General features: G+C 46.9%; 1 protein-coding gene across 2 annotated transcripts in view; it reads left to right on the top strand.

The window, feature by feature from the left end:
* The window catches only part of NEURL1 (neuralized E3 ubiquitin protein ligase 1), a 413,365-nt gene that overhangs the window by 364,604 nt on the left and 21,126 nt on the right, over positions 1–27,635 (top strand). For both annotated transcript variants that reach the window (XM_069239472.1, XM_069239473.1), the window contains one exon: positions 8,656–8,796. In XM_069239472.1, coding sequence (XP_069095573.1) covers positions 8,656–8,796 — 141 coding nt within the window. The remainder of the gene's footprint in view (positions 1–8,655; positions 8,797–27,635) is intronic.

The raw sequence follows: 27,635 nt of genomic DNA, 5'->3' as shown, positions 1-27,635 counted from the left end.
TGTTCAGTTATGATGGGTGCAGGGGGGTCGGGGTTGCCACTGGCTTGGCAGGCCATGCACCTTTGGATTGTGTCTTCCACCAGTCTGTCCAGGCCTGGAAACCAGACTTTGTTCCTTATGCGGGTTTTTGATTTGACAACCCCTTGGTGTGCTTCGTGTGCCAAGGATACTACTCTGTCGGTGAGGCTGGTTGGTATGGCTAGGCGGAGTCCCCTGAGTAGGCAGCCTTCTTTGCTTACTGACAGTTCTTGGCGCACGTTGAATAGTGCGTGTAGGCAAGCTTGAGCTTGCTGCGTGCGGAACGAGTCCGGCCTTTGGAGGGGTCTCCATTCTCCTGTGCGGGTTGCTGCTATGGCTAGTTGCAGACACTCGTCCTGTTTGGTTGCCTCCACTACCTCCTGGAGTGGTATGGGAGCCGGCCGTGCTCTTTCTACTATCAGCCTCACATATTCTTCTGTGTCTTTGGCTTCCTCGATTTCGTTTGAAGTGGCTGGGCGCGCGTGCCTGGATAGGAAATCCGCTGGGTTCTTTGTGCCGGGCTGGTATGTGAGCGTGAAGTCATATTCTTGTAATTGCAGGATCCACTTTTCAATTCGTGGGGGTGGTTTGGATGATGACCCTTTGAACAACGAAAGTAATGGTTTGTGGTCTGTCACTACTGAGAATGACTTTCCATACAGGTACAGGTGGAAATGTCGGCATCCCCAGTGGATGGCAATGGCTTCTCTTTCGATTTGGGAGTACCTTTGTTCTGTGGGTGTGAGCGTACGGCTTGCAAAAGCGATAGGGGCCCATCCGCCGCAGTCTTGTTTCTGTCCCAGCACTGCCCCTAGCCCCGTGGGGCTCGCGTCCACTACAAGCTGTGATTGTCGTCGGGGGTCAAAGAATGCTAGGGTGGTGTCAGCTGAGAGTGCATCTTTGGTGGCCTGGAATGCGGTCTCTTGCTCGTTCTCCCATACCCACGGTTGGGCGGACTGTGTGAGCTTTCTTAGGTGCCCTGTGATGTCGGCCAAATTCTTCATGAATCTCCTGCAATATGTGACCATTCCCAGGAAGCTCCTTATCCCTGTGACTGTCGTTGGTGCTGGGGCGTCCTGGATGTCTTTGACCTTCTGTGGATCCGGTCCGACTCCTTGCTTTGAGAATCGGTAACCGAAAAAGGAGATTTCTTCCTTGAGGAAATCACACTTGTCTCTGTGGAGCGTCAACCCTTTTGTTTGAAGTCTCGTGAAGACCGCCCGCAGTCGTTTCATGTGTATTTCGATGGTCGGGGCATGAACTAAAATGTCGTCGCTGACGTTTGGTACTCCTGGGAGGCCATGTAGGACCTTTTTGATTACCTGCTGGAAGATTTCCGCGGCACTGGATATGCCAAAATTCAGTCTTTTGTAGCGCCATAGGCCGTTGTGTGTGGAGAAAGTGGTGATGGGCCTCGATTCGGGGTGTAGCATGATCTGGTGGTACCCTGATCGGAGATCCATCTTCGAAAACCAACACAACCCTGTCAGTTCGCTCAGGATGTCATCGATTGTGGGGGTGAGGTGGCGCTCTCTCTTTATTGCGAGATTTGGTACTCGCATGTCCACACAAATTCTGACTGCGTCGGGTTGTTTGGGCTTCTTTGCGACTACGATCGGGGATACCCACGGTGTGGGCCCTGTGACCCTTTCGATGATCCCTGCTTGTTCCAGCATGTGGAGTTCTTGTTCCACTTTGGGGCGGAGTTGGAAAGCGACTCGGCGGTGTCTAAGCGCTGTTGGGGTGACTGACTCATCTATGTGGAGCCGTAGGGGGGGCTCTCTGGGGCACCCAATACCGTCAAAAAGGGCTTTGAACTCTTGTGTGAGCTGGAGTAACGCATGTGCGTGTATGCTGAAAGCAAAATGTACCAGTTCGAGGTCCTGGGCCGTTTGGCAGCCTAGTAGGAACCCTGTCCCGTCCTTTGATACATATATTTTCGTGGGTTTCGTGGTGTCGGCATGGCTGACCTCGGTGGTAAAGATCCCTGCTATTTTTAAAGGTTGGCTGTGCCCGAAAGCGAATACTTGGACGTTTGTGGGTCTAAGGGATGTCCGTGGTTTGGGTAGGGTGTCGTACACATCTGAGGCCATTAAGTTTATTGATGCTCCGGTGTCTACCAACGCTGACACTTGTGTGCCTTGGATTTTAACTTTGCAAGTGGGGAGTCGCCGGCCTTTTATGGTGTGTATAATGTGCACCAAGTGAGATTCGTTGTCGCTCTCTGAATCGGGGTCCCAGGTGGTGTTTACCATTTTGACTGTTGTTTTGGGGGCTGCAGTAGACTGTTTTGGAGTTGACCTGCACACTTTCGCGAAGTGGTTCATTTTCCCGCAAGCACTGCACATTTTTCCCCACGCTGGGCAGGTTGTTGGGTGTGGTGCTGGTCCTCTGCACCATTTGCACTTCCTGCTTTTGGGTTTGCCTTTGTACGTGTCTTTGCGTCGCGTGGACTCCTTTGTTACCGCATTTGCTGTTTCGGCTTTCGGTTGGGCTGTCGAGGGCTGTTCCATATGTGCTGCGCGAGCCCGCGCGAGCTCTTGTGACCGTCCTAGCGTTAGTATGTCTTTCATCGTAATATTTGGCTGTTGTAGAATGCGTTCTCTGAGTTCTGATGACGAGCACCCTTGGATGAGCTGTGCTCTGACCTCGTCGTCTTCATCGGGCAGTGTGCAGGTGCTCGCTAGTTCTTTGAGCCTGGTGTAGAACACATCCACCGACTCATCGGTTATCTGTCGAGCCTGGCGCAGGAGGAATCTTTCGTAGTCTGCGTTTGCATATGGTTCGAAATGCGCTGTAATTGCCGCTTTTAGAGTGTCGTATGTGCGAGGTCTGGCCTCAGTGACGGTCTTGAAAATTTGGTGTATGTCTGCTCCCCCTATATGGAGAAGGAGTGGTCTTTTTCTCTCCGCTTGTATGCCTAGATCTTCGAAGTACGTTTCTAGGCGCTCCACCCAGACTTTCCATTTCGCTGCTTGGGTGGGGGGGGCACCTGTGACTTGGAAAGGCTCTATGGGCGGTATTCCGGCCATGCTGGCTAGAGGGGTGCTGCGGGGAGTGTTGTGCGCTTTCTGTCTCCTCTTTTTACTTATGCACCAGTGTCCTTTGTGCACCACCAGTGGAAAACAGAGAAGACCAGGGAAGGAAAGAAAAAATTGTGCTTTGATTCTCCTTTTATTTCTTTATCCTGTCTCAAAATTTGTTGTTGTTCGTTTTCTTTTTATTTTTGTTTTCCCATGCAGAGCGGCGCAGCGGGCGTCTGGGGCTTGGCGTTCTTGGCGGGGCTCACAGGCACCTGCGTAGTGACTTGGGTTGCAGAGTTGCGCAGCGGAGCGCTCGAGCGTTTCAAAACTGCTTGTTCGTTTTCTTATTTTTTTTTTTTTATGCAGAGCGGCGCAGCGGGCGTCTGGGGCTTGGCGTTGCTGGCAGGCTCACAGGTACTTGCACAGTGACTTGGTTTGAGAGTTGCGCAGCGGAGCGCTCGAGCGTTTCAGACTGCTCCGGGCGTCTCACCTGGTATTCTCCGTTGTTCCGATTGTTCTCTGGGGCCTGCAGGTGGGCGTTCCTTCTAGCAGGCGCACGGCCTTTTGGCCGTAGGACACGCTCTCCTCCGGTCGGCTGCCCGCGTCGGCTTTGGCTCGCAGCAGCGCCGTGCTGACACGTCTGTGTCAGTCTTCGATGGCTCCGCGGACGGCGAGGCTCAGCTGGGTGAGTTGTCTCACTGCGGTGAGCGTGTTCGTCGATCGCTGCCTCTGCTTTTTTTTTTTTTTTTAAATCTGGGTGCTGCCCAAATGCTTCTCGGTGTCGTGGCACACGGGGATCTCCGGTACCTTCGTCGCCAATTGTAGCGTCGCGCGTGTCAGCTTAACGCGCGGCTACCAAATAAACACACCGAGCCGTGTGTGCTTTAACTTAGTTTATTAGTTCAAACGACTCTCCGTTCTCAACTGCCCTCCCGCTCTTTCGCTCCTCCCTTTATGCTCTTCCCCTCCCGCCAATGGTGCAAACCACCTTGCACCTGTTTAGGAGGGGTCGGGCTCCCGACCCCCCTTTCCTGCTTCCTTCGTTTGGTGTAGACCACATCCGTTGTCAACACTACAACCCACAGGGCTTCATCTTTTCTCCCATCCTCTTTAATCTTCTCATGGACTCCTTGTTCCATTTTCATAGATAACAACGTCAAGATCCTCCAGTATGAAAACAATACTCATCTGTATCTCAAGTTCAAATTACCAGTGACATGCAGAGACTCAAATAGTTCCGTGCACTCATACAGATTTGGATGTCAACCAGCTCCTTGATGCTCAACCCAGCGAAGTCCAAAATCCTTCTGTTTGCCAACCACACTAAACAAGCACAGATTCAAACATGGCTGTTTGACTTAAATCTGGGGCGGGCTTCGACCCACATTGAACATGTGCAAAATTTCATGAATTCAGCCTGGTACAGACCTCACCTTCAAGAAGCATATCTCGAGGGAAGCCAGAACAGCAACGTACCAACTCTCTCTCCTGAATTGAAACCTTTTTGCCCAGTAGATGAATTCAAGATATTAGTTCAGGTCCTGATGCTTTCCCATCTAGATGAAGGCAATACTTTGTTTAATGAGTCCCCAGACAGTATCCTGGCATCTTTCAAAGGCATCCAACATTCCTTAGCACACTTCTGTGGTGGTAACAAGAAACTGAACCATGTCACTTCCACATTGATAGAACTACACTGGTACCCCTACCAAGCCCACATGACCAGCTGTGTTACGTACATAGTCATCAGAAAATTGATCCCAACTTACATAGCCAACAAACTAACAAACTAATCACGTCTGGGAGACATCGCAAGACTAGGAGTTGAGACTTTGTCAGACTCAATATCAAAAAAAGGAAGAATGAAAATACCAAAAAGCTGTCTGTCTCCATCAGCTCAACCGGGAGTTGGAACAGCATCCCCTTCAACATCAACTCTCTTACAGCTGAGGAAAACTTTCAAGACAAACATCTTCAAGCAACATTGAGTCCCGATCCAATAGCTGTCTCCCTGTCACCTACCCTCTCTGTGCATCTCCTACCAGGCCCTGCCCCATGATTAGTGTTTCATTGCTCTCCAGCTAGGTTCACACTATTTGAGTAACATTACAAACATATAAAGGGTAGAAGAAATGGTTAACAAAGTATTCTAAGTAGTTCAATCCTTGTAGAGGCGAGAGAAACAAAAACTAGTCTCTTAGTGCCATATGCATCTAATCTGCCTCAACATTTCAGCTCTTGCTAAAAAATATTGTAATTGTATTTATATAGCTCTTACTACCCCTGTCGAGGCATCAAACCACTTTTCAGCAGGTAGCACCTGACTCCGGAACCCAGAAGAATTTGTGGTGGATCAGTGTAGGGAAATATGAGTACAGTATTAGTATGAGTTAACTTGAGCAGAGGATATGTGAATTTCTTAGTAGGTTTGAGTAGAATAATGGAGGTATAGAGGCCAGAAGACTCCAGAAGTGTTAATTAGGAGTTTATAGTAATAGGATGAGGCTTGCAATAAGTGAAGTAGAGATGGACGAGGGAAGAGTCTGTAGAAAGGGGTTATGGAGATCATAGTAGTAGAAGGGGTTTTGGATGAGTCAAAGGTGAGATAAGTGAGGGAGAATTTAGTAGGATTGTTTGGAAGATCATAGTTGTAAACTGAGGTTTGGGGTGAGCCAGGAGCATTAGAGGAGGGAAGAGCTTAGGCAGGGTTATTTTGGCGATTATAGTAGTAGAATGGTTTTGGGATGAGTCAGACAGTGGGGATGGAGGATAGATTGATAGAGGTATAGGGTTATGGGGAAACAGAGTAAAGCTTACGAGAGAGCAGTTAATTATTTTTTTCTTTCCCTCTTGTACAATAAGACTAAAGTAAAAAACACATAGATACGTAAATACATAGTAAAGGAATACATGTATAGGGAATATAATAATGGATATAATATTTTGAGATTTAAGGTTGTGCTGTATAAACACAGATTTTCAATATTTAATGTTAATTTATTTGTGTACTTTTCTAACAATATTTGATCTTTCCTCAGTTTTCAATAGTGAAATGTTTGCTGAAAAATAGTTAAGATAACATTTGCTCATTGTGATAGATAAAATGAAAGCAGGGATTCAGAACTATCTAATCTAACAACTTATTTAGGAACTAGACAGTGACCTATAGACATGTTAACCATAGCATACTATACACATATATTTGTATATACACATACATACATTGTATACTTACTTGTATATACACATATGCACAGATATATTCACATACACACATATATACATTTACATATTTATTATTAAAGCAATACACATATCCAGATAGATACACATAATCTGATTAGAAATGTTTACCTACACAGGCATATGCAGTCCATTGCTGTTTGGATATGGTGGTTATGAAGGAAAGAGACAACTCTTGAGTAGTTTTCTGAAGACAAGATAGTTATCCGTGGATCTTATATTTGGGGGTAATGAATTCCATAGTTTGGCTGACTGAACAGAGAATGATGTACCGTCTATAGTCTTTTTCTTGTATGGTGCTGTTTCAGGGCAGGTGCCAATCTTGAGCGGAGGTTTCTTTGTTAAATGTTTTTGGTGATTTTATTCCTGATGAAAAACGGTCCTGTTCCATGTATTGCTTTGGGGGTGACACAAAGCAGCTTGCAGGTGGATCTTTTGGCAACCAATGTCGTACCCTCAAGGCAGAGGAGGTGTGGGTTTGTGGGTTTACATGAAGTAATAGTCTGGCAGCCGAGTTCTGAATGCGTTCTATTTTTTCATAGTAGATGGAGATGATCCATGGTGCAGGCCATTGGCATAACCTATAGCACAAGAGAGATAGTAGCCTGGACCTTGTGTGGAAATCCGAGGTGGGGGAAGATGCGTCGCAGAGTTTTCAATGTGATGAAGCTTAATCATACTAATTTGTTCACTTTGGCAGTCATTGTTAACTTTGAGTCCATGGTAATTCCAAGGTTTTTAACTTCCTCAGATATTTGAGGAGGTGGTCCGAGATCGTCAGGCCAGGCGCACTGTGGATCATAATTTTTCCAGTCGTCACTTACTGCATATCGTGCATCCTTTGTCTGTTTTCTCTTTCCTCTTTAAAATCTTCTAACCTTCTTTCCCTCCAACCTACTTGTGTTCTGAAATGTGATAAAAGTATCTGTCAAATAAAGACATGTAATAGTTCTATCTATCTATCTATCTATCTATCTATCTATCTATCTATCATAACATTTTAAAACTCAATTAAGATTAGATTTCATTTAATATGTATATTTGCTATTTTTAAGTGCCCTTACATTAACACTAATAACCACTTACTGCTAGAAGCACTTACGAATGACCCCTAAATAGTCCTTACTAATCCCATACGTTACTGTTCCTCAGAACCCTAAAACTATGTTACTACCCCTCTTCTCTACCCACCCCTGAGACCTAAAAACTCTGTATTACCTCAGTACATTGATCCACCCTCCCCTGAACCCTATCTATCTCTTACTACAAAAACTCATTTACACCCTATAATATACTACCCATCACTCAGCCATAAAATTACATTACTACCCATCACAGAGCTCTAAAAACTCCCTACTACTCCCAAAAACTTTCAAAACATAAAATGATGTACCCAAGTACTAAATTGTATTAAAATAAATTGCAATTTAATGTACTTTTAATTACTTTATAATTAATTACTTACAACTAAATTATTTTTTTAGCTTCACAATTTTTAAAAATTTAGAAATATTATGACAGCTTTAAAGACACATTAGAAAAACACTCACATGTATGTCTAGAAATATCTTGAAGCCTTATACATTTTATTTTTCACATCATCATGTTAACATCTGTGGGGGTCACCTTTGCTTCAAACTTTGTATCTGTATTTTAGATGTTGATAAATGTGTGACATCTGCCAACAACTGGATGTCTCATTAGCCTTATTTAGGGTTCAGAGGCCGTATATAATCTAAAAACAGAGGTTGTCACATACAACACTTTTTGGTAGATTTTTTACAACGCCGAACTCTAAATAAGGCCTTTGGTTTTGTCTATTTTACTCTCTTAGTGTTGGTAGTAATTCATTGCATACCTCGTGTAATTCTGTTAATAAATGTGCATACAACATTGATGAATAATATATTGTATTTACATTGGAGAACTTAAAAAAAAATCGTGTGTATCAGACATGATTGACCTATTAAATTGTATTTACTTTTTAGGGCATACTATGCAGTAGATGGGTTTTTTGTGTATGTGCGATTAATTTTGCATTGTGTTTTGCGTTTTTGTTTGCCAAATATTAGTCAGAAGACAGAATTGTGAACAGGAATGTGACTCAAGGCGACTGACAGTTTTATGATTTGTTCTTGTTAATTTATTTTGAAGTGAAATCCATAATTACCTACATATGTCGTCCTCTTGCTTGGGGAGCGTAAGCTGATGTGTTTCAGTAGGTGTTGTGGAGGGGAGGCATGCATTTGTGTCTGTGCTCAGTCCTCTTGATTCACAGTTTTGTGTGCAAACCACTATACGTTTGGGTAGCATTTGCTTTTGTGTCACTCAGTAAAACTCATTGATGACTCCTTTTTTTGTATCATTGTAGGTTCCACAATGGTGACTGATCACAGACGTCCATCTACCCCAATGTCACCAACTTCAGCTCCTAACTCTCCATTAGCCATTGACCTTGGTGGTTCTGATCCGATGCTTATGGCATCTGGACTTCAAGGAAGTTCCAGCAGTGGTAAGTTTAATCTTTTACATGATCATAGTGACATTAATAGGACATCTTTAAGGGAAGTGACTTTACTATTTGCCTAACAGGTGACTAGAGAACTCTAGAGCAAGCATCCTAAAACTCCACCTTTTCCACTTAAATTGCTCTTCCTTTTGGATGTAGGAGGCATTTTTCATTCGTTTGAAGTTTGTCTTAGGTGAACAAGATGCCCGTGTCGATAAAAGAATCACAAAAGCGATGTAAAGCTGGTTTCTAAAAGGAAAAGAACCTTTCAGCTGATCAAGGCTGATATGACTCAGCTGGATGTAGGAGGATAGTCACACAGTGGAGGAGGTTGGTGTGCAATGACTTCAAGATGTTAACTGTGCACTGTGTGTCATTATTTCTCGGCACCGGACACTTCCGGTAACTTAGCAGCACTTCGCACATTAAAACAATATTTTCACATTTTGCTACATTGTGCGTCCCACCTGTCCTCAAGGGCACCAGAGAATCCCTGAGCCAGTGAGGTCGGAGCTGGTTCGGACAGGGTCAGTGCAGACACCTACGAGGCACGTGAGTATTGTTGGCTTGTGGTGCAAATAATTTTGTACTGAAACTTTGCAGCAGCTTCACTAGCAGTGCAACAAGGGGAAGTGTGCAAAGTGAATTTACAAGGATGTTAGGTTGTAAGGACAAAAGGCGGAGTCAGGGTGTGTTTTTCTGTTCACATTGAGTACCCTATCATTTTCGTATTAGTTACTTACAAGAGTACCTAAACTAAGTAAGTATCACTCATGATAACCGGTTCGCAAAGAGTTTATTCAATTTTTTTTTTAACAGATGACCGGTTCAAATGAGAGAATTTCTACAACTACAACTAATTGATTACAAATTACCTACAACTGAAGGCTGTTTCAATAGGCCATCTCAATGTGTTGTAGGTTTTAACACACAAATAACTTAAGCATTTGGGCAGACAGCAGTGTTAATCAGCTCATAGTTTCAATTGAACATTTTTATAAAACAGTGGTAGAAAGTGACTCATTTAGTGTGTTTTGCAATGTCAGACAGGAACCTGTTGCTCCTATTTACACCAGAAACCACATACACAAAGGTGGGTCTCAGTGTATTGGGCTTTGCTATGGTTTGCTTGGTTAGTGCTTAGCATTACGCCAGCCTAATCATTTTTGGTAGTGTTACCACCCAACCGTTCATAGATAAATTGCGCAGGGGATCAGAACGTACAACCTTTGCTTTTATTTACTTCCTCCCTCGCCATCATCTAAGGAGGAGATACTTTCCTAATAAGTGGTATCATTACTATTCTTTTCTTCATTAGCTTGGGAAGCATGCATCCCTAATGCTTGCACGCAGCTGTCAACATTTCATCCTCCTTGAATTGTAAGTTTTGCAATTTAATTGTCACTGAGTGGAACAACAAATCGAAAAGGCACTACCCCTAGCTATACATGATCTTAGTTCCAGTTGACACTGCAAAAATGTTGCTGGAGGATGAGAGGAAGTACACTCCCCCGTTCACTAGTGGATCAATCTGCATGTCCTAAAGATCTGGAGGGCTGGTGCCAGCTCTGCAAATACTGTATGTTGTGAAAGTATGTGGGCTGCTCTGTTGAACAGGTTTAGCAACGTCAGCTTCTTTAAGCATATCCTATATTTATGGTTCCCCTAATCAGTTTTGTGCCGAAAACCTTCATGGTCTAATACCAGGCCACTGCCTCCTTAATGTCAGGCGACTCTCCTTATTGGTTAATGATGCCCTAATGGGATGGAGTGAATCCAGAATTGAAATTTGGCTGCTCTTTTCGTTAGAAGAGAAAGCCTGAGGAAATACGTTAATTTAGGGTGCTCAGGACATCCCTTTACCACTATAGATTTACAGAGGAGGATGATGTACCATTGATTTAGAGGAGGCCTGGAAGTCTTCTGCAGTAGAACCATTTGCTAAAGCGTGGTCCCAAACAACCAACTATTAATTCCCCTGTGGTGCATGAGGAGTCAATTTAATCCAATTTGCAATTTAAAGCCGTTTTATTCTGCGATAAACATTATTTTGTCATGAGCTCTGCAAAACCTTAAATTTTTTGTCTTCCCATTGTTAGGCCTGTCAGCCTTAGGGCGGTCTCCCCTCAAACCTTTTGCCTTACTCCTTCATTTTTGTTGATCTCATTTTTGTTGGCCTTAGGACTGTGTGCACTTTACCACTGCAAAAGAGTACGAAAGAGCGCATGCTCACTCCTTAAAACATGGTAACATTAGTTCACATCCAATTGACACATTGCATTCACTTATTAGTCCTACGTTTATCCTGGGCCTGTAAATTAAATGCTACTAGTGGGCCTGCAGAACTAATTGTGCAACCCACTTATGTAGCTTATCAAGCATATCTCAGGCATGCCACTGCAGCCTGTGTGTGACTTTTTAAACTGCCATTTTGATCTGGTAAAATAAATATTTTTTCCAGGCGTAAACCTTCCTTTTTATTACATAAAGGTCACCCCTTAGGGTAAGCCCTAAATAGACTATATGGCAGGGTGCAGTGTCTCATTAAAAGGTTATACATGTACTTTTAAGTTTTACATGTCTTGGTAGTGAAAAACTCACAAACTTGTATTTCACTACTGCAAGGCCTACGTCTCCCGTAGGATAACATTAGCTTATTGCGTGTAATAAGTGATAAGGTTCAATTATGTTCAGGTAGGAATGTTGAGTTTGGTCCCTAAAGAATTGTAATTTAAAACCCTCTTTAGTGGTTAACTCATATATCTGATAGAGGCTACTGGTTGAAGATTCCTTAACTTTGAATTTCCCCCAGGCGTCAGACTGGATACAGAGATTTTTCATGAGCAGCGCCCCTGCCCGCCATTAGGTGGCGTTGATCAGCTCCGCTTCTGTCGTTGTCCGCGCCAAATATAACATTGTCATTCCTATATAGAAGCCACACTGGCATGCTAACGTCAGTTATTTTCTTTCTGCGCCAGCTAGCGCTGATCTGAAGCGAGCTTCCCCTCTTTTTTTGACTGGCTTTTTTTGATGTTTTGTTGAAGATTTTTTCAAGTTTTCAATTCCTGGTGCATCGAGAATACCATTGAGGAAGACCAGGTTCTAGCCCAGCAGTTCTTGTCATTGGGCGATGTCCTTGATGGATCTGCACCTCGTGTGTCTTTGATGTCTGGAGCGAGACCATGACTCGAAGTCGTGCTCTGAGTGTCAGGCCATGCATCAGAAGGCTTTGAGGGGGCGGTCCCTGAAGCTGATGGTGGCCCGTCGATAGACTCCGCACAAGTTGAGATCTTGGTCGAGAGGAAGGTCCCGGGATTGGTCACAGAGTCCTTCATCGTCGTTGTCCTACGCCAAGTTCTCGGGCGATCGGGTAAGTCGAGGCACAAGACGAAATCTAAGAAGTCAAAGCATTCTTAGACTTCTCCTTATCAGTCAGCCGACGAGACGATGGAGTGTCAACATTCTAGACCTCGCTCTGCGGAGCCTGTGCCAACTCGTCGCCTCGCCAAGATTCCAGGAGCCAGACCAACCCCGACCCATCTTAAAGAGTTTTATGAGGCCAGGTGCCTCATTGTGGGCAGTCCGCTACTGAAGTGCCTTTGGGCCCAGTGAAGTCGAAAGGGACCCCATTGGGTTCCACATTGGTGGCTTTACGCCAAATGGGGGCCCATGGATCCAGCCCTGGACCGGTCCAATGTCTGTCATACCACTCTGACCTTTTCCGATGTGCATTGTGAAATAGACGCTTCCGGCACTGCCCGCACCCACAGATGGGCATGCCTATTGTAATCCTCAACTCCGACACTGAGCTGGATGGGAGTCATACTACACAGGCAGGAGCCTTTGCTCCTATGTTGGATCCGGAGCCTCTGTTATGGGCTAGGTTACGGTGATGAATGGGAGGGGTCACTGGAACCTTTTGAATACCAGCTCCAGGAAGAACCCCTTATGTCATACAGACCTGGGTGAAACCAGCTGACTGAATAATTCTTCATATACTGGTATGCTTTCTCTCCCTACCTTGGCTGTGGAGAAGAGAGCTTCCTGTTTTGTTGTGGTGAGTAGAGCAGCTGAGTTCCAAGACCTTGAGTTGCCTTCAGTGGCTAGCAGGACTAACCACCTGATAGAGGTGCTTCAACCAGGAGCTTGCTTCCCAGAACTCATACTCCTATTTATTGAGGCCTTTCTGGATGTCCTACTCGGTACCTCATCCAAACCAAGTACAGGGACTCCTGTGAACAGGTCAATTGCCCACCACCATTACCCCACTCCAGGGGACCCAAGCTTTCTAACTTAACACCCATCCCTGAGAGCTTGGTTAGCCAGGCCTCTGCTTCACAGGGCAAGTTCCTTCCTGCACCACTGGATAGGGAATCCAAAAGGGTGGACATACTTGGGAAGAAGATTTTTTTCTTCCACCAGCCTTGCACTGCGGTCCATGTACACTGTATATCTTTTAGGTCGTTATTCCCACGTGCTTTGGGTACGGTTGCGTAAGTGCTGACACAGGTTCCTGAGGAGGCCCAGGCTGCGCACACTCAAGCTGTTGCTGACGGGAGGGACGCAGGAAAGTTCACCATCTGTTGCGGACTGGATTCAACCGACTCACTAGGCAGACCGGTTTTGTGGACAGTGGCCCAGAGGCCCCATGCTTGGCTGAGGATGCCTGGCTTTTCAGGAAATGTCCAAGCTACTTTGATGGACATGCCCTTTGATAGCACCTTCTCTTTGGAGACCAGGCAGACTCGGTGCTCAAGTGCTGCAAGGATCCTTAAGGTGCGGCCAGGTCCTTGGGCCTCATTGCAGCCCCTCACCCCCCCCCTTAGTTTGCTTTTCACCCCAATCATGGCTACAGAAGGGGCTTCCAACCATGTCCTTTCCCGGCCATCCATGATGCTGCGCATGCTGCCCAAACTCTGCGTGGGATCCACCAACCACGTGGATCAGGGAGCCACCAGTTTGGATAGTTTGCTCACACCCTGCCAGCAGCAGCCTCTAAGCCTTACTAGTCTGACTGTCCCCTACCATGGGCCATTTGGCAGCAGGATTTGCCATCACCGGTTCCGCTGGCAATCCATCACGTCAGACAGGTGGGCTTTGCAGATAGTCCAATGGGGTTTCACCCCTTCAAGGCTGCCCCTCCATCTATGCCACCATCCTATGATCGGATGACGGAGAATCACTTGTCCCTTCTCTGTGAGGATGTTACAGCTCTCTTGGTCAAGGGAGCCATAGAAAGGGTTTCCGTGCCAGAAGTGGGTCATGGTTGTTATTCTGGCTACTTTCTAGTACCCCAAAAAAAAACAAGAGCCTCCTCCCTGTCCTAGACCTTTGGCCCTTCAATCTCTTCCCCAAGAAGGAGAAGTTCAAGATGCTCACTCTGGCTCAGGTTCTATCTGCCCTGGACCGAGCAGACTGGATGACTGCATTGCACTTACAGGACTCTTATTTTCACATTTCCGTCCTGCCTGCCCACAGACTTTACTTTTGGTTCACGGTAGGCCACAAGCATTTCCAATTTACCGTGCTCCCCTTTGGCCCTCCCTTTGCCCTCTCATCTGCGCAGAGCAGGGTTCCAGTCTTCCTCTATCTCAACAACTGGGTGTTGGAGGCGGGCTCGCCCCAGGCTGAGGTCTCCCACCCCCAGATCAAGGCAGACCCCCGGCTTTCACTGTGGTTCACCATAAACATGCTGAAATCACATCAGACTCCCTCTCAGATGCTCCCTTTCATTGAAGCTGTTCTGGACACTGTGCAGTGTCGGGCTTATCCTCCCAAGCAGCGAGTCCAGGATATTAAGGCTATGATTCCAATATTAGCAACACAAAAGGATGATGAACGGAATGCTGAACAATGTAAACACTCACCCCCGTCACAGATATGGGTTTAATCCATCGTTCCTTTGCTCACCATGCCACCCCAGTTTGGACCCAGCCATATGCAAATCAGTTTTGACTCTGTTCCTCATGGGAACAGTCCAGTCCAAACTGCCAAGCCAGGTCCTCACTGGACCGGAAACAAGCATCAGAGGACCGGTTTCTGGGTTTCACCCTTCATCAGCCAGGCTAGCTTGAATCCAGTGGCACAGTGAGCAAGGGACCCACGTCTCGGCATACCCTTCCCGCTTAGGGCAACACAAAAGGATGATGGACGGAGTGCTGAACAATGAAAACACTCGCCCCCAGTCACAGTTTTGGGTTTAATCCATAGTTCTTTTGCTCACCATGCCACCCCAGTTTGGACCCAGCCATATGCAAATCAGTCTTGACCCTGTTCCTTATTCCAATATTTCAGCCTCTATTCTGGATTTTGGTGAGTATGACTTTGAGGCCGCTGGGCCTCATTGCCTCCTGCATCCTGATGGTGACAAATGCCAAGTGGCATATTCGGGCTCTGCAGTCGGGCCTATAGTTCTAGAGGCGCAGCAACATGGGACTCTCTCTGACAAGGTCTAGACCTCATAGGGAAATGCAAAAGTTTTCCGGTGGTGGTTAATGAACCACTTGGGTCAGAGGCAGATCCCTCTCTTTTCCCCAGCCAGATCTGACAGTAGTGACAGATGCATCACTTCTGGGATGGGATGGCTCTCTGGGAGAGGTAGAGGTCAGAGGCATCTGGTCTCTAACATAATCTGGACTCCAAATCAGCAGGTTGGGGCTCAGTGTGATTCAGCTAGCATTAAATGCATTTCTTCCCTCCACCAAGGGAAAGATGGTGCAAGTGTTCACAGACAACACCACCTCCTTTACACCTTTCTGCCCATACCACTTCTGCTCAGAGTTCAAGAAGATCAAGAACGACCGGGTCCAAGTAAACTCCAGACTCGGAACAGAGTTTCTAGTATCCTGAGCTGCGGAGCATGTCTATCGATCGTCTGGTCAGACTGCTCAATTAGGAGGATCTGCAGTGGCAGCAGCAGGGAGGGTTCTGCACCTGAACCAGTCCACTCTCCGCCTTCTTGTATGGAGATTGAACAGCAACATTTGACAGCTTTTGAACTTCCTCCCGTAGTCTGTAACGTAATCTTGGCAGCCAGGCGTCCCACTACCAAAATGGTATATGCCTGTAGTTGAAAGAAATTTGTGCCATGGTGAACAGACAAGTCTGTTGACCCCTTTTCTGTCACTCTCTCTGAGTTCCTGTTGTTTATCCTTTCCCTGGCCCAGCAGTGCTCTGCTGTGGGCACTCTTGAGGTTAATTGTCTGCTTTTTTTGCTTTTTGAGGTTGCATGATCAACCTTCTTTGTTTAAGTCCCCTGTGGTACACAAGTTTCTTTAAGGTCTTAGACATGTTTTTCATCCATCTCCATTCATTGTGTCCCAATTGGATTTGAATTTAGTTTTGACATTTCTAACGTGTTCTCAACACAATTGTCCTCACAGGCTTCTCACTTTGAAAACAGCTTTCCTTATGGCCATTACTTCTGCCCGCTGAGTGAGTGAGCTGCAGGCTTTGTCATCTAAGCCTCACTTCTTTTTCATCTGTCCTGACAAAGTGGTACTTTGCATTAGGGCCTCCTTTTTGCCAACAGTGGGTATATCATTTCATGTAGGCCAAACCATCACCTTGCCTACTTTTTACGCACCCCCACATCCTTCAAAGGAAGAGGAGAGACTCCATTACCTGGACCCAAAAAGAGTGTTGCCGTTCTACCTTCATCATACAAAAGAGTTCTGGGTGGATGATCAACGCTTTGTCGGTTATGTGGGTGCAAAGAAAGGTTGGGCAGTGCAGAAGCGGACCATCTCCAGATGAGTTGTACTCTGCATTAAGATCTGCTACGCACTGGCCAAAAAGCAACCCCCTGAAAGTTGCCCAGGCCCCCATTGCTTTTTGAAGCTCCATCATCTTGGTGCCCTTTTTGGTTGGAAGCCCTCTTTCCTTACAAAACTCCTTGAGCTCAATCACAGTATAGCTCTCCAGGTTGATGAGCTTGAATTCCATTTATACAGGTATGGTCACGGAAAGTCTGGTAAGTTTGAAAAAAGTAAAAAGAGCCAATTAAGGAGAAAGAAACTAGAATTGGTATCAAATTAGTTATATGGGACTATATGGCATTCTACATACCCTAGTCCTAATCTCACCCCTGAACATCAATGTAGGAAACTGGGTTACTGGTTGAGGGGGCCTTCCCAAGCAGCAACCACAATTCTTCTCTGGGTGAAACACATGTAAACCCCAAATTAACCTGTGCTTAGCCCTCTGGTAGCTTGGACAAAAGCAGTCAGGCTTAACTTAGAGGTAATGTGTGAAGTATTTATGCAGCACTTCAAACAGTAATAAAGTGAAAACAAAACACAAGAAAAATCACATACCAACTTAGAAAACTAGAGTAAAATGTATTAAATTGAGACCAAACAAGAAAAATCGAATAAGTAGAACCAGAGATATGCAATTTTAAAGATTTAAGGAAAAACAGTGCAAAGAAGCACAAAGCGCCAACTGTGGTTACCTGGTCGGGCCGGACAAAGTCACAAGTTCAGGCTAACTGTGGCGAAGCACAGGCTAAATACAGGGACTAAGTTAGGTCCACTGAACAAAGTACCTTAAATCTGGTTTGCAGAGCATTGCAATATCCCACATCAAGGATTCATTGTGCAGTGGTGGTTCCAAATAGCTGCAGGCTGCGATGCGAGGTCCTGCCTAAGGGATGCATGATACAGTGGTGGTTCTGATTAAGCCGTTGATGGGGCTTTCAAGTTGTTGGGAATGGATGGCGTAGCGGCAGTTCTGAGGAACTGAGATGCTAAGTTCTGCATCAGGGATGTGTTGTGAAGCAGCAGTTCCAAAGAGCTGCAATGTGAGGTCCTGCATCAGGGATGTGTCTTGCAGCAGAGGTTCTGAGGAACTGTGATATGAGGTCCTGCATCAGGGATGTGTGGCACAGCTGGTTCTCAGGAGTTGTGATGCTAAGTCCTGCATCAGGGATGCATTGTGTAGCGAAGGTTCCAATGCCAATCTTAGTGAATCAATAAGTAGATCTGTAGAGTGCTTCTTGTCACCCGTGAGGCTATCTAGATGCTCGCAGGATCCAGTTGATTAGCCGAATAGCCAGGCCTTCAGGGACTTTCGGAACTATGGAACAAATGGGGGAGGTCCAGAGATGAAACAGTAGTTTGTTCTATGTCTTCACTGCTAGGTAGGAGAAGGAGCGACATCTGCATCTGCTACGTCAGATGCAGGAGGTGAGGGTTAAATAAAGGGAAGCGGAGCGAAGGCATGTGTGGGTCAGGAGCTTGAACTGGCATCTTTTCTGTACAGGGAGCCAGTGGAGTTCTCTGCGGTAGGGTGTGATGTCTTCTAGGGAGATCCAGGATGAGTCTGACTGCTGTGGTCTGTATGGTCTGTAGTTATCACAGGAAGTGAGCTGTCATCCCTGCATAGAGAGTGTTTCTGAAGTCCAGTTAGTTGGAGATGAGGGCCTGGGTGATGGTGAATCTTGAGCTTTGGGATAGCCATTTGAATATCTTATGAAGCATGTAGGGTAGGAAGAAGCAGGAGGAGACATAGTTGACCAGAGTCGTCATGGTTCGCTTGTTGTTCAGAAAGATGCCTAGGTTCCTAGCATGGTATTGGTGGTGTCTTCGGAGACGGAGAGGATGAGTTCTGTGTTGTTGGCATAGGATATAGTGTTGAGTTTGCGGGTTTTGGTAATTGTTGAGCAAGGATCGTTGGGGTACTCCACAGATTATTTCATTGGGCTCGGAGGTGAAGGGGAAAGGCAGACTTTTTGCATTCTTCAGGTAAGGAAAGGGGCAATTCATCTGAGAGTGGCTCCTTGGATGCCCATGTTGTGCAGCCTTGTGATGGTGGGAGACCGCATAGAAGGCTGCTGAGAGGTGTAGGAGTATCAGAGCCACAGTCTTTCTTTGATTGAGTAGGGCTCAGATGTTGTTGGTAGCCTCGATCAGGGCTGTCTCGATGCTGTGGTTGCTGCAGAATCTGGATTGGGAGGAGTCGAGTAGGAGGTTCTGTTCCAGATGTTACAAGTGTTGTTGGTTGATGGCTTTTTCTAATACTTTGGCCGGGAATGGGATCAGGAAGACCGGTGGGTAGCTGTTGAGTTTGATGGGGTCTGCTGATGGTTTCTTTAGCAGAGTGTTGACTTCTGCGTATTTCCAGTCCCTGGGAAAGTTGGCCGTGGCAGTTGATGTGTTGGAACAGGTTCATGAGTAGGTGTCTGATCCTAGGTCGAAGGTGTGGTGAGAGCATGGGTCGACTGGTGGCCCCTGAGTGGACTGAGTTCATAATGAAGGCAGTGTCTGTGGGGCAAGCTGGCTCCATTCAGTTAGTCAGATATCTATGGTAGTAGAGGGGTTGTTGTGTTGCTTGAAGAAGTCATTGTCCTTATGCTAAGTTTCTGTAGGTATTTGTGATCTTGTCATGGAAGAAGTTTGCAAGATTGTCACAGAGTTCCTGTAAGGGAGTAATGTTTGTTGCAGCGGAGGGGTTGATTCTTTGACAATGTTGACAATGCTGCAAGGAGATGTGTCGCGCTGCATTGGTTCTTCCCAACAGACCACTGCTGGGCTGGCAGAGCACCTACAGGCCCACTTTCAAGCATCCAGGACTGGGATTGCACCACTTGGGGCACAAGACTCATGTCAGAGTTCAGGTGCTGGGTTCAAGGTGGTTGGAGCCTTTTCTGTTCCTGAGGCTCTGATCAGGAGGCCAGCCAACTAGCCCCTGGAGTCACTCTAGTGGTCCTGGGATTCAAGATACAGGTCCAGCCCTTTTCACTCAGGTAGTGGGGCAGCAGTCCTTCTTGCAGCAGAGCAGCACTGCAATCCATCTGATTAATTCACACGTCCGGAGATCTACTGAAAAGCTGGATCTGAGGGTCTAATATTTATAGTCAGTGCCAGCTTTGAAGCATGAGAAGGTTCTGGAGGTTTCCACTCCCTAAAATATTTGAAATTTCCTGCCTCCCTGACTTGGCCCGAGCTGGTCTGGGGGCACAAAATACTAGTGTCAATCCCTTTGTGAGTATGCTGAGGCAGAGGCTTTGTGGTGTGTAAATGTGGTAGGTGATAGCTCTTCACCCATCAAGTCAGAGATGGCCCATACTGCCAACACTTAATACCCATTTGTCTCACTGACTGGGAGCAATACAAAAATACCAATTGCACTTAGTCATGTGACCCAGGATACAGGCTGTAGGCACCCACATGGCTAGGACAAGAAAATGCCAACTTTCTTAAAGTGACATTTTCAGAATTGTGACTTAAAGAACACCAGTTACAGTCAACAGTGGATGATGAAGGTTTCTAAGGGCAAGGAGAGGACCTGAGTGCATATATTGGAATGCAGCACACGGGGAGGTGGGAAGCTTGTCTCCAGAATTGGAGATCCCTCCCAGAGTGGAATGCAGTATGTCGTCCTGCAGCCTGTCCCCAGAGCAGCTGGCAGACAGGAAGGCTGAGACAGAGTTTAATTTGCAAATGACCAAGCTCAAATTAGAAGTAGAGAAGGAGAAGGATAAGGCTGAAAGAGCCTTGGCAAGAGAGAAACTGACCATGGAAGAAAGGGAAATGGCCCATGTGTTGAATCTCAGAGAGCTGGACATCAGAGCTAATCAAGCACAGTTCAGCTACAATGGTGGCAGCATATCTGCAGTGTCTAAGTGGGGCCCGAAAGTCCACATCCCTAAAGATCTGGTGCCTAGCTATGTCGTAGGGGATGCTACTGACAAGTGGTTTTCTACCTAGGTGGTTCCCTCAAGATATACAGGGTCACAGAAGAGTATTGGGGAGAGGGTTTCATACCGGAAACATATGTCTGTAGTGGTGAATGATAGCTTGCTTACACTGAAGGTGGGGGCCAGATGAAGTACGCTCCAATGAAAACCATCATTTTTACCAAATTTAGTCTCACCCCAGAGATATACTGCATTAGATTTATGAATAGCCAAAAATAGTAGAACCAGTCTTGGGTGGATCGCCTGGAATACACCAGCAAAGTATTGAATGCTTGGGCACGGGCAGCAGAGTTGATGATTTTACTGGGTTGTTTAATCTGATACTGAGAACATGTTTAATATCTGTTTTGCAGCACTATGCCAGCACCTGATTGATAGTATGCTCACTGAGCTTGCTAAGGAGGTGGACCTCTGGGTCAGCACCAGTGTCCAATCAAGGCACCTGCGGGGAATCACCAGAAGGGTATTCAGAAGTCCCACCAGAAAAAAGAAAGGGGAAAAAAACTTTTAAATAATGGAGTTATTTAAAGGCCCCAGAATAAGTAACCAGTCCCAATCCGAACCAAAGAAGTAGGGGCTCCTTGACAGACAGGGAGGTTTGTCTCCCAGTCTACTGACTGTAACAAATATGGGCACTCCCAGGGAGACATTACGACTTCGGCGGGCTTTTAAAAAGACTGCCGGAGCCGTGGGCGCCAGAAGACCGCGAGTGCTGGTGGTCTTCCGACCACCATATTACATCTACTGAAGGATTTCTGCCACAATTTGGGTGGAAATCTGTCAGCAGTCGTGCTGGCGGTCGAGGGTGCAGAGGCGGTCCCACAGCCATCGCAGCCACGCCAAAAGGACCCCGCCCTCTGTATTACAAGCAGTAATACGGCGTGGCGGTGTCCTGATGGCAGGGTGCTGCCGGCAGTGGAAGAGCCGGATCCTCTTCCCTGGTGGACGACCTCCTCGCCAGACAAGGTAAGTCTATTGTCTGATAGGGGAGGGAAGTAGGAGGATGGGGGCTGTTGTGTGTGCTTGTGTGAGTGGGTGTATGTCTGTGTGTGTGAATCTAAGTGTGTATGCTTGTGTGAATGTAAGTGTGTATGCGTGTGTTGAAGTGAGTGCGTGTTGGTATGTTTGTGTAAATACATGTCTGTTGGTGCGAGTGAATGCGTGTATGTATGCGTGTTGGTGAATATGTGTATGTAAGTGTTGGTGAATGCGTGTATGTGCATGTTGGTGGATGCGTGGATGTGCATGTTGGTGAATGAGTGTATGCAGGTACGTCTGGGTGTGTGTGCGTGTATGCGAGGACGGTGGTGCTGTCATGGAAGGGGGTGGGGGAGGGGGATGCTGTTGTGGAAGGGGGGGAGGGAGGTTGTTGTCATGGGTAGGGGGGCATGGAGTTATTGTAATTGCAGGGGGGGTTTAGGGGAGTAATCTGCCAGCATCAGGAAAGGAGTTTCCTGTCGCCGGCAGCCTTTCCGCCAGGGTTTTCGTGGCGGTGCTAACGCTGTGGAAACTCTGGAGGAAAGACGACTCGTAATACCGCCGGCGGTCTTCAGAGGACCGCCGGCCCGGAGGTGCTGTCCTCCGGCCCGGTTGTCCTACTGCTCTGGTGGTACCAGCAGGGATGTGACAGTTTGGCAGAGGCCACACTCGTAATGTGGCAGTCTTCACCGCCGGCCCGTTGGGTGTGAGATGGCCATCGAGGCCCTGGCGGTCTTCGGACCACCAGGGTCATAATGAGGGCCAAAATATCCAAAGAGGGCACAGTCCCCACCCCCTCCAGTGGGCAAAACCTGGGTTGGCCAGTGTAGTACTTGGGGAGGAGGTGGCCCCAGTTAGCATGGGGGAGAGAGATCACTATTTACTTTAGTGTCCCTAGGGAATAGAGAGATAGCGCCAAAGTCCCATTTGCCTTCCAATACTTCTAACTATAGGCAGTGGGTCACCATCAATGGGCAGAGGGTGAAGGCTTTGAGAGACACAGGAGACAGTAGAACTACTGTGAGGTGTCATCTGGTGTCCTTAGAGCAGGTCGTCCCTGATATATTTCACCAGGTCCTAGTCACAGACAGCCATTAGAATTACTTCTCAATAGCTCCGGTTGCCTTTGAATGGTGGGGGTCTCAGGTTCTCTAAAAGTAGCTGTGATCCCTGCCATACCTGTATATTATCTGTTGGGCAATGACCTAGAGCACGCTGTCTGGAAAGAAGTGGAACTCAGGTCCCACCTGAATATGTTAGGCTTGCCTAAATGGGTCTGTATGACCACAAGGTCATGGCTGGCCAAGAGGGCAGGCAAGGAAGCCTGGAGACTAGAAGAATGACCCAGGCAGCTGCTAAAAAGAGGAAGGGCATGGGGTGCAGGAACCAGTCCCTGATACTCACAAAGTACAGGTTGATGGGTCACCTGAGAATACTAACCCTGAGCTTACTGGGGAGCACACTGCTGCCCTGGGAGAGCTGACTGAGGTTGCTCGATGGCAAGTGGTGGATGGGCCTACCAGGGAGGAATTCTGTAAGCACAGAAATAGTGCCCAGTTGTAGAAGGTTTGTGGTAGCCAGCTGAGGCCCAGGCAACAGGTGATACCTCTGGCATTATCCGTATCTGTTGGGAGAATGACCTCCTGTCTAATGAGCCTAAGGTTTCTGGACTTGGGGCAGGCCATGTGCTGGTGGTCTCCTAGTATTACAGTGTCTTCCTACTGGTGTTGGCTCAAGCTATACACCTGGACATCTAGGGCAGGAGAAGACCTTTTCTAGGCTTGCTCTCCACATCTATTGGCCCCTGATGAAGACAGCCTTGGATATATTTTGGAGGTTTTGCCAAGCCAGCAAGAAAATATGGCAGAAGCTGAAGGCTCCCCTGGCTCTCATACTTGTCCTTGGCACTCCCTTTGAGAGGGTAGGCATCAACATTGTTGGACCCCAAAACATCCTCAGGCAACAGGGTAATCCTGGTTTTGGTGGACCACACCACACAGTACCCAGAGGCCATACATGTGGTGCCTAGGGTCCTGATGGGAAGTTTTACCAGAGTGGGTTTCCCCGAATAAGTGGTGTCTGACACAGGCATCATCTCATGTCTGCGTGCATGAAGGCCTTGTGTGATGAGTGTGGGTTAACCTATCAGTTCTCTGCACTCTATCCTATCATCCTCTTACCATGGCTGCTATTTGCCTATATGGAGGTACCGGACAAGGGGGTTATGTTAAGCTTATTTGAGCTTCTCTACGGTGACCCTGTTAGGGGACCTCTCAGCCAAGTGAGAGAGGTGGGAACAAGCTCCCACGAACCCCCTCTGAGGATGTAGTCAGCTACATGCTGGCTATCCCCAGTGAGATACAGCAATTCTGGAAGAAGGCTAAAGAGAATCTTGAGGCCAGTCAAGAAGTGATGAAACTCTGGTACCACTAGAAGGCCACTCTGGTCAAGTTTCAGCCTAGCCAGAATGTGTGGGCCATGGAGCCTGTGACGCTCAGAGCTCTCCCAAGATCGCTGGGCAGATCCATATGAGGCGGAAAAATGGAGAGAGATTCCACCTACCTGGTGGATCTCAAGACCTGTGGAAACCTCTTAAGCGTGCTCCACACCAAACCACACCTCGAGAGGTCTGAGGTCACCAGGCTCTAGGTGACAGGAAACAGAGTGGAAGAGGAAAGTGAACCTCTCCTGGACCTCCTGTCTTCCACGGAGCTCAATTGGTCAGTAGAAAGTGCTAGCCTCTCCCCTACCCTAACTGTAGAACAGCAGAGACTGTCACCAGTTATTGGGTCAGTTTGTCTCCCTCTTCTCCTTCACCCCTTCACACATTTGTGTACCCATGACATAGACACTAGAGGCAGTATGCCTTTAATCCCTCGGGTGCCTGGGACGAGACCTCATCAGAGGCCGCCCCAATCATGCTGGAAGCTCAGCTTCCATCATTTCTCTTCGAATCGGGGGGTGGGGACAGGCAGAGGACGTGAAAGGAAAGGACTTTCCTTTCATGTCTGTCTGAGTATTTCTGCAGCCCGATTGTGAAGCAGTCGGGCTGCAGAAATGCCCACTAGACACCAGGGCGTTTATTTGTTGTATATAAATGATGAAGGGGAGCGACCCCATGAGCAAGGGTCGCTCTCCTGGGGGGCATTTTTTAAGGCCTTTTCTGGCCCCCTTGGGGGCAGATTGGACTATTGTAATTAGGCCGAACTAACCCCAGGGGAAGGGGCATAAACCTCTAGACACCAGGGATAATTTTGTTTTTATTGTTTACATGTTGGGAGTGACCCCTTAGGCAAGGGTCACTCCCCAGGGGGGGTAGGAGGGGAAAATTGTTTTTAGGTCATTACTGCCCCCATTGGGGGCAGATCAGCCTATTTTTATTAGGCCAGTCTGCCCCCAAGGGGGGAAGAAATCTCTAGACACCAGGGATTTTTTTATGTCAGTTACACTCAAGGGGAACAACCCCTTAGGCAAGGGTCACTCCCCTGGGGGGCAAATTTATTTTAGGCCTTTTCTGCCCACCTTGGGGGCAGATCGGCCTATTTTTCTTAGGCCAATCAGCCCCCAAGTGGGGCAGAAACCACTAGACACCAGGGATTTTTTTTTGCGCCAATTTTACGCAAGAGGAGCGACCCCTTAGGCAAGGGTCGCTCCTCTGGAGGGGTGGGGGCAAAGTTATTTTAGGCCAGATTGGCCTATTTCTAGTAGGCCGATACGCCCCCAGGGGGGCAGAAACCACTTAGGCACCAGGGATTGGTGTGTGTTTTGTTTGGTGGGGCAGCCCCTTGGGCAAGGGTCGCTCCCCATGGGGGCACATTGTTGCTGGCCATTTCTGCCCCTAAGGGGGTCAGAAAGCCCAACAGAGACCAGGGAAGAATTTTTGACAAAAAAAGGGTAGGGGTATGGCCATACCCTCACCCCAAAGAAATGGGGACAAAGGTGTTCTACCCACCGGTGGGTAAATGGGGCAATTACTCCCGAACCACTCCCTGGCGGGGACAGAAAGCCTACTAGATGCCAGGGAATAAAAAAAAAAAATTGTGGGGTGGCTAACAACCAGTATGGGCATGGTTATGCCTCCACCCCAACTAAAGAGGGTAACTGTCTTTCAGCTCTCCCCCTGCATACTAAAAGATCTTATCCCAACGGCAAGCAAGAGGGCATTTGATTATTTTGGGTTTTGGTTTTACATTTGGGCCATGAGAGCTTGTCTAACTCTCAAAATCGCCCCACTTGGAATGGTAAGGGCTGCACTTTTTGGACTTTGGGACGCTGCCATGTAGAAAAATCTACGAGACCTAGACACATCTGAAAACTAAATATCTAGGTGATACCTAGGTGGCCTGCTTCACATGCACCCCACACCATTTTCCTACTCACAATGCCCTGCAAACCTCCAACAAGCTTGAAACAACACATTTTCCCCACATTTGTGTGATGGAACCTTCCGGAATGTGCAGGAATCCACAAAATTTCTACCACCCAGCATTGTCGTATCTATACCAATAACAATTCTGCCCCAGTTGTCAGCATAAAAACGTTTTTTTTTTCCCAAACTGCCCTTTTGGACCCACTTAGGTTTCCCCTCAATTTCAACATATTTTTTGCTCCTCCCTGTCACAGGCGCTTGGCCCACCTACACAAGTGAGGTATCATTTTTATGAGGAGATTGAGGGGAACTTTGGATGGTACGAAATTTGTGCCATTGTGGTGATCCCACACAGAAATGTGAGCCCAGGACCAAAAATGCAGGTTTCCCCCCAACCCCCAAAACACACACAAAAACAGGTAGTTTTGTATTTGAAAATTTCGATGTGTCCACATAGAGTTTTGGGGGCATTTCCTGTGGCGGGCACTAGGCCTACCCACACAAGCGAGGTACCATTTTTATCGGGAGACTTGGGGAAATGCAGGGTGGAAAGAAATGTGTGGCTCCTCTTAGATTCCAGAACTTTCTATCACCGAAATGTGAGGCAAAAGTGTTTTTCTGCAAAGGATTCTGGGTAACAGAACCTGGTGAGAGCACCACAAGTTACCCCATCCTGGGTTCCCCTAGGCGTCTAGTTTTCAAAAATGCGCTGGTTTTCTAGGTTTCCCCAGGTGCCAGCTGAGCTAGAGGCCACAATCCACAGGTAGGCACTTTGTAAAAAACATCTCTGTTTTCTGTGAAAAAATGTGATGTGTCCATGTTGTGTTTTGGGCCATTTCCTTTTGTAGGCGCTAGGCCTACCCACACAAGTGAGGTACCATTTTTATCAGGAGACTTGGGGGAACGGTGGGTGGAAGGAAAGATGTGGCTCCTCTCAGATTCCAGAACTTTCTGTCACGGAAATGAGAGAATAAAGTGTTTTTTTGGCCAAATTCTGAGGTTTGCAAAGGATTCTGGGTAACAGAACCTGGTTAGAGCCCCACAAGTCACCCCATCTTGGATTCCCCTAGGTGTCTAGTTTTCAAAAATGTGCTGGTTTGCTAGGTTTCCCCATGTGCCGGCTGAGCTAGAGGCCAAAATCCACAGGTAGGCACTTTGTAAAAAAACACCTCTAAAATGTGATGTGTCCTGTTGTGTTTTGGGCCATTTCCTTTTGTGGGTGCTAGGCCTACCCACACAAGTGAGGTACCATTTTCATCGGGAGACGTGGGGGAACACAGAATAGCAAAACAAGTGTTGTTGCCCCTTGTCTTTCTCTACATTTTTTCCTTCCAAATGTAAGGCAGTGTGTAAAAAAGACGTCTATTTGAGAAATGCCCTGTAATTCACATGCTAGTATGGGCACCCCGGAATTGAGAGATGTGCAAATAACCACTGCTTCTCAACACCTTATCTTGTGGCCATTTTGGAAATACAAAGGTTTTCTTGATACCTATTTTTCACTTTTTATATTTCAGCAAATGAATTGCTGTATACCCGGTATAGAATAAAAACCCATTGCAAGGTGCAGCTCATTTATTGGCTCTGGGTACCTAGGTTTCTTGATGAACCTACAAGCCCTATATATCCCCGCAACCAGAAGAGTCCAGCTGACGTAACGGTATATTGCTTTCCAAAATCTGACATTGCAGGAAAAAGTTAGAGTAAAACGTGGAGAAAAATTGCTGTTTTTTTCACCTCAATTTCAATATTTTTTTATTTCAGCTGTTATTTTCTGTAGGAAACACTTGTAGGATC

The sequence above is a fragment of the Pleurodeles waltl genome, chromosome 6 (genome assembly GCF_031143425.1).
Source record: "Pleurodeles waltl isolate 20211129_DDA chromosome 6, aPleWal1.hap1.20221129, whole genome shotgun sequence".
In the NCBI taxonomy this organism is placed as follows: Eukaryota; Metazoa; Chordata; class Amphibia; order Caudata; family Salamandridae; genus Pleurodeles; species Pleurodeles waltl.
Note: the sequence above shows the minus strand (reverse complement) of the source record. Positions and strands in the feature narration are given on the sequence as shown.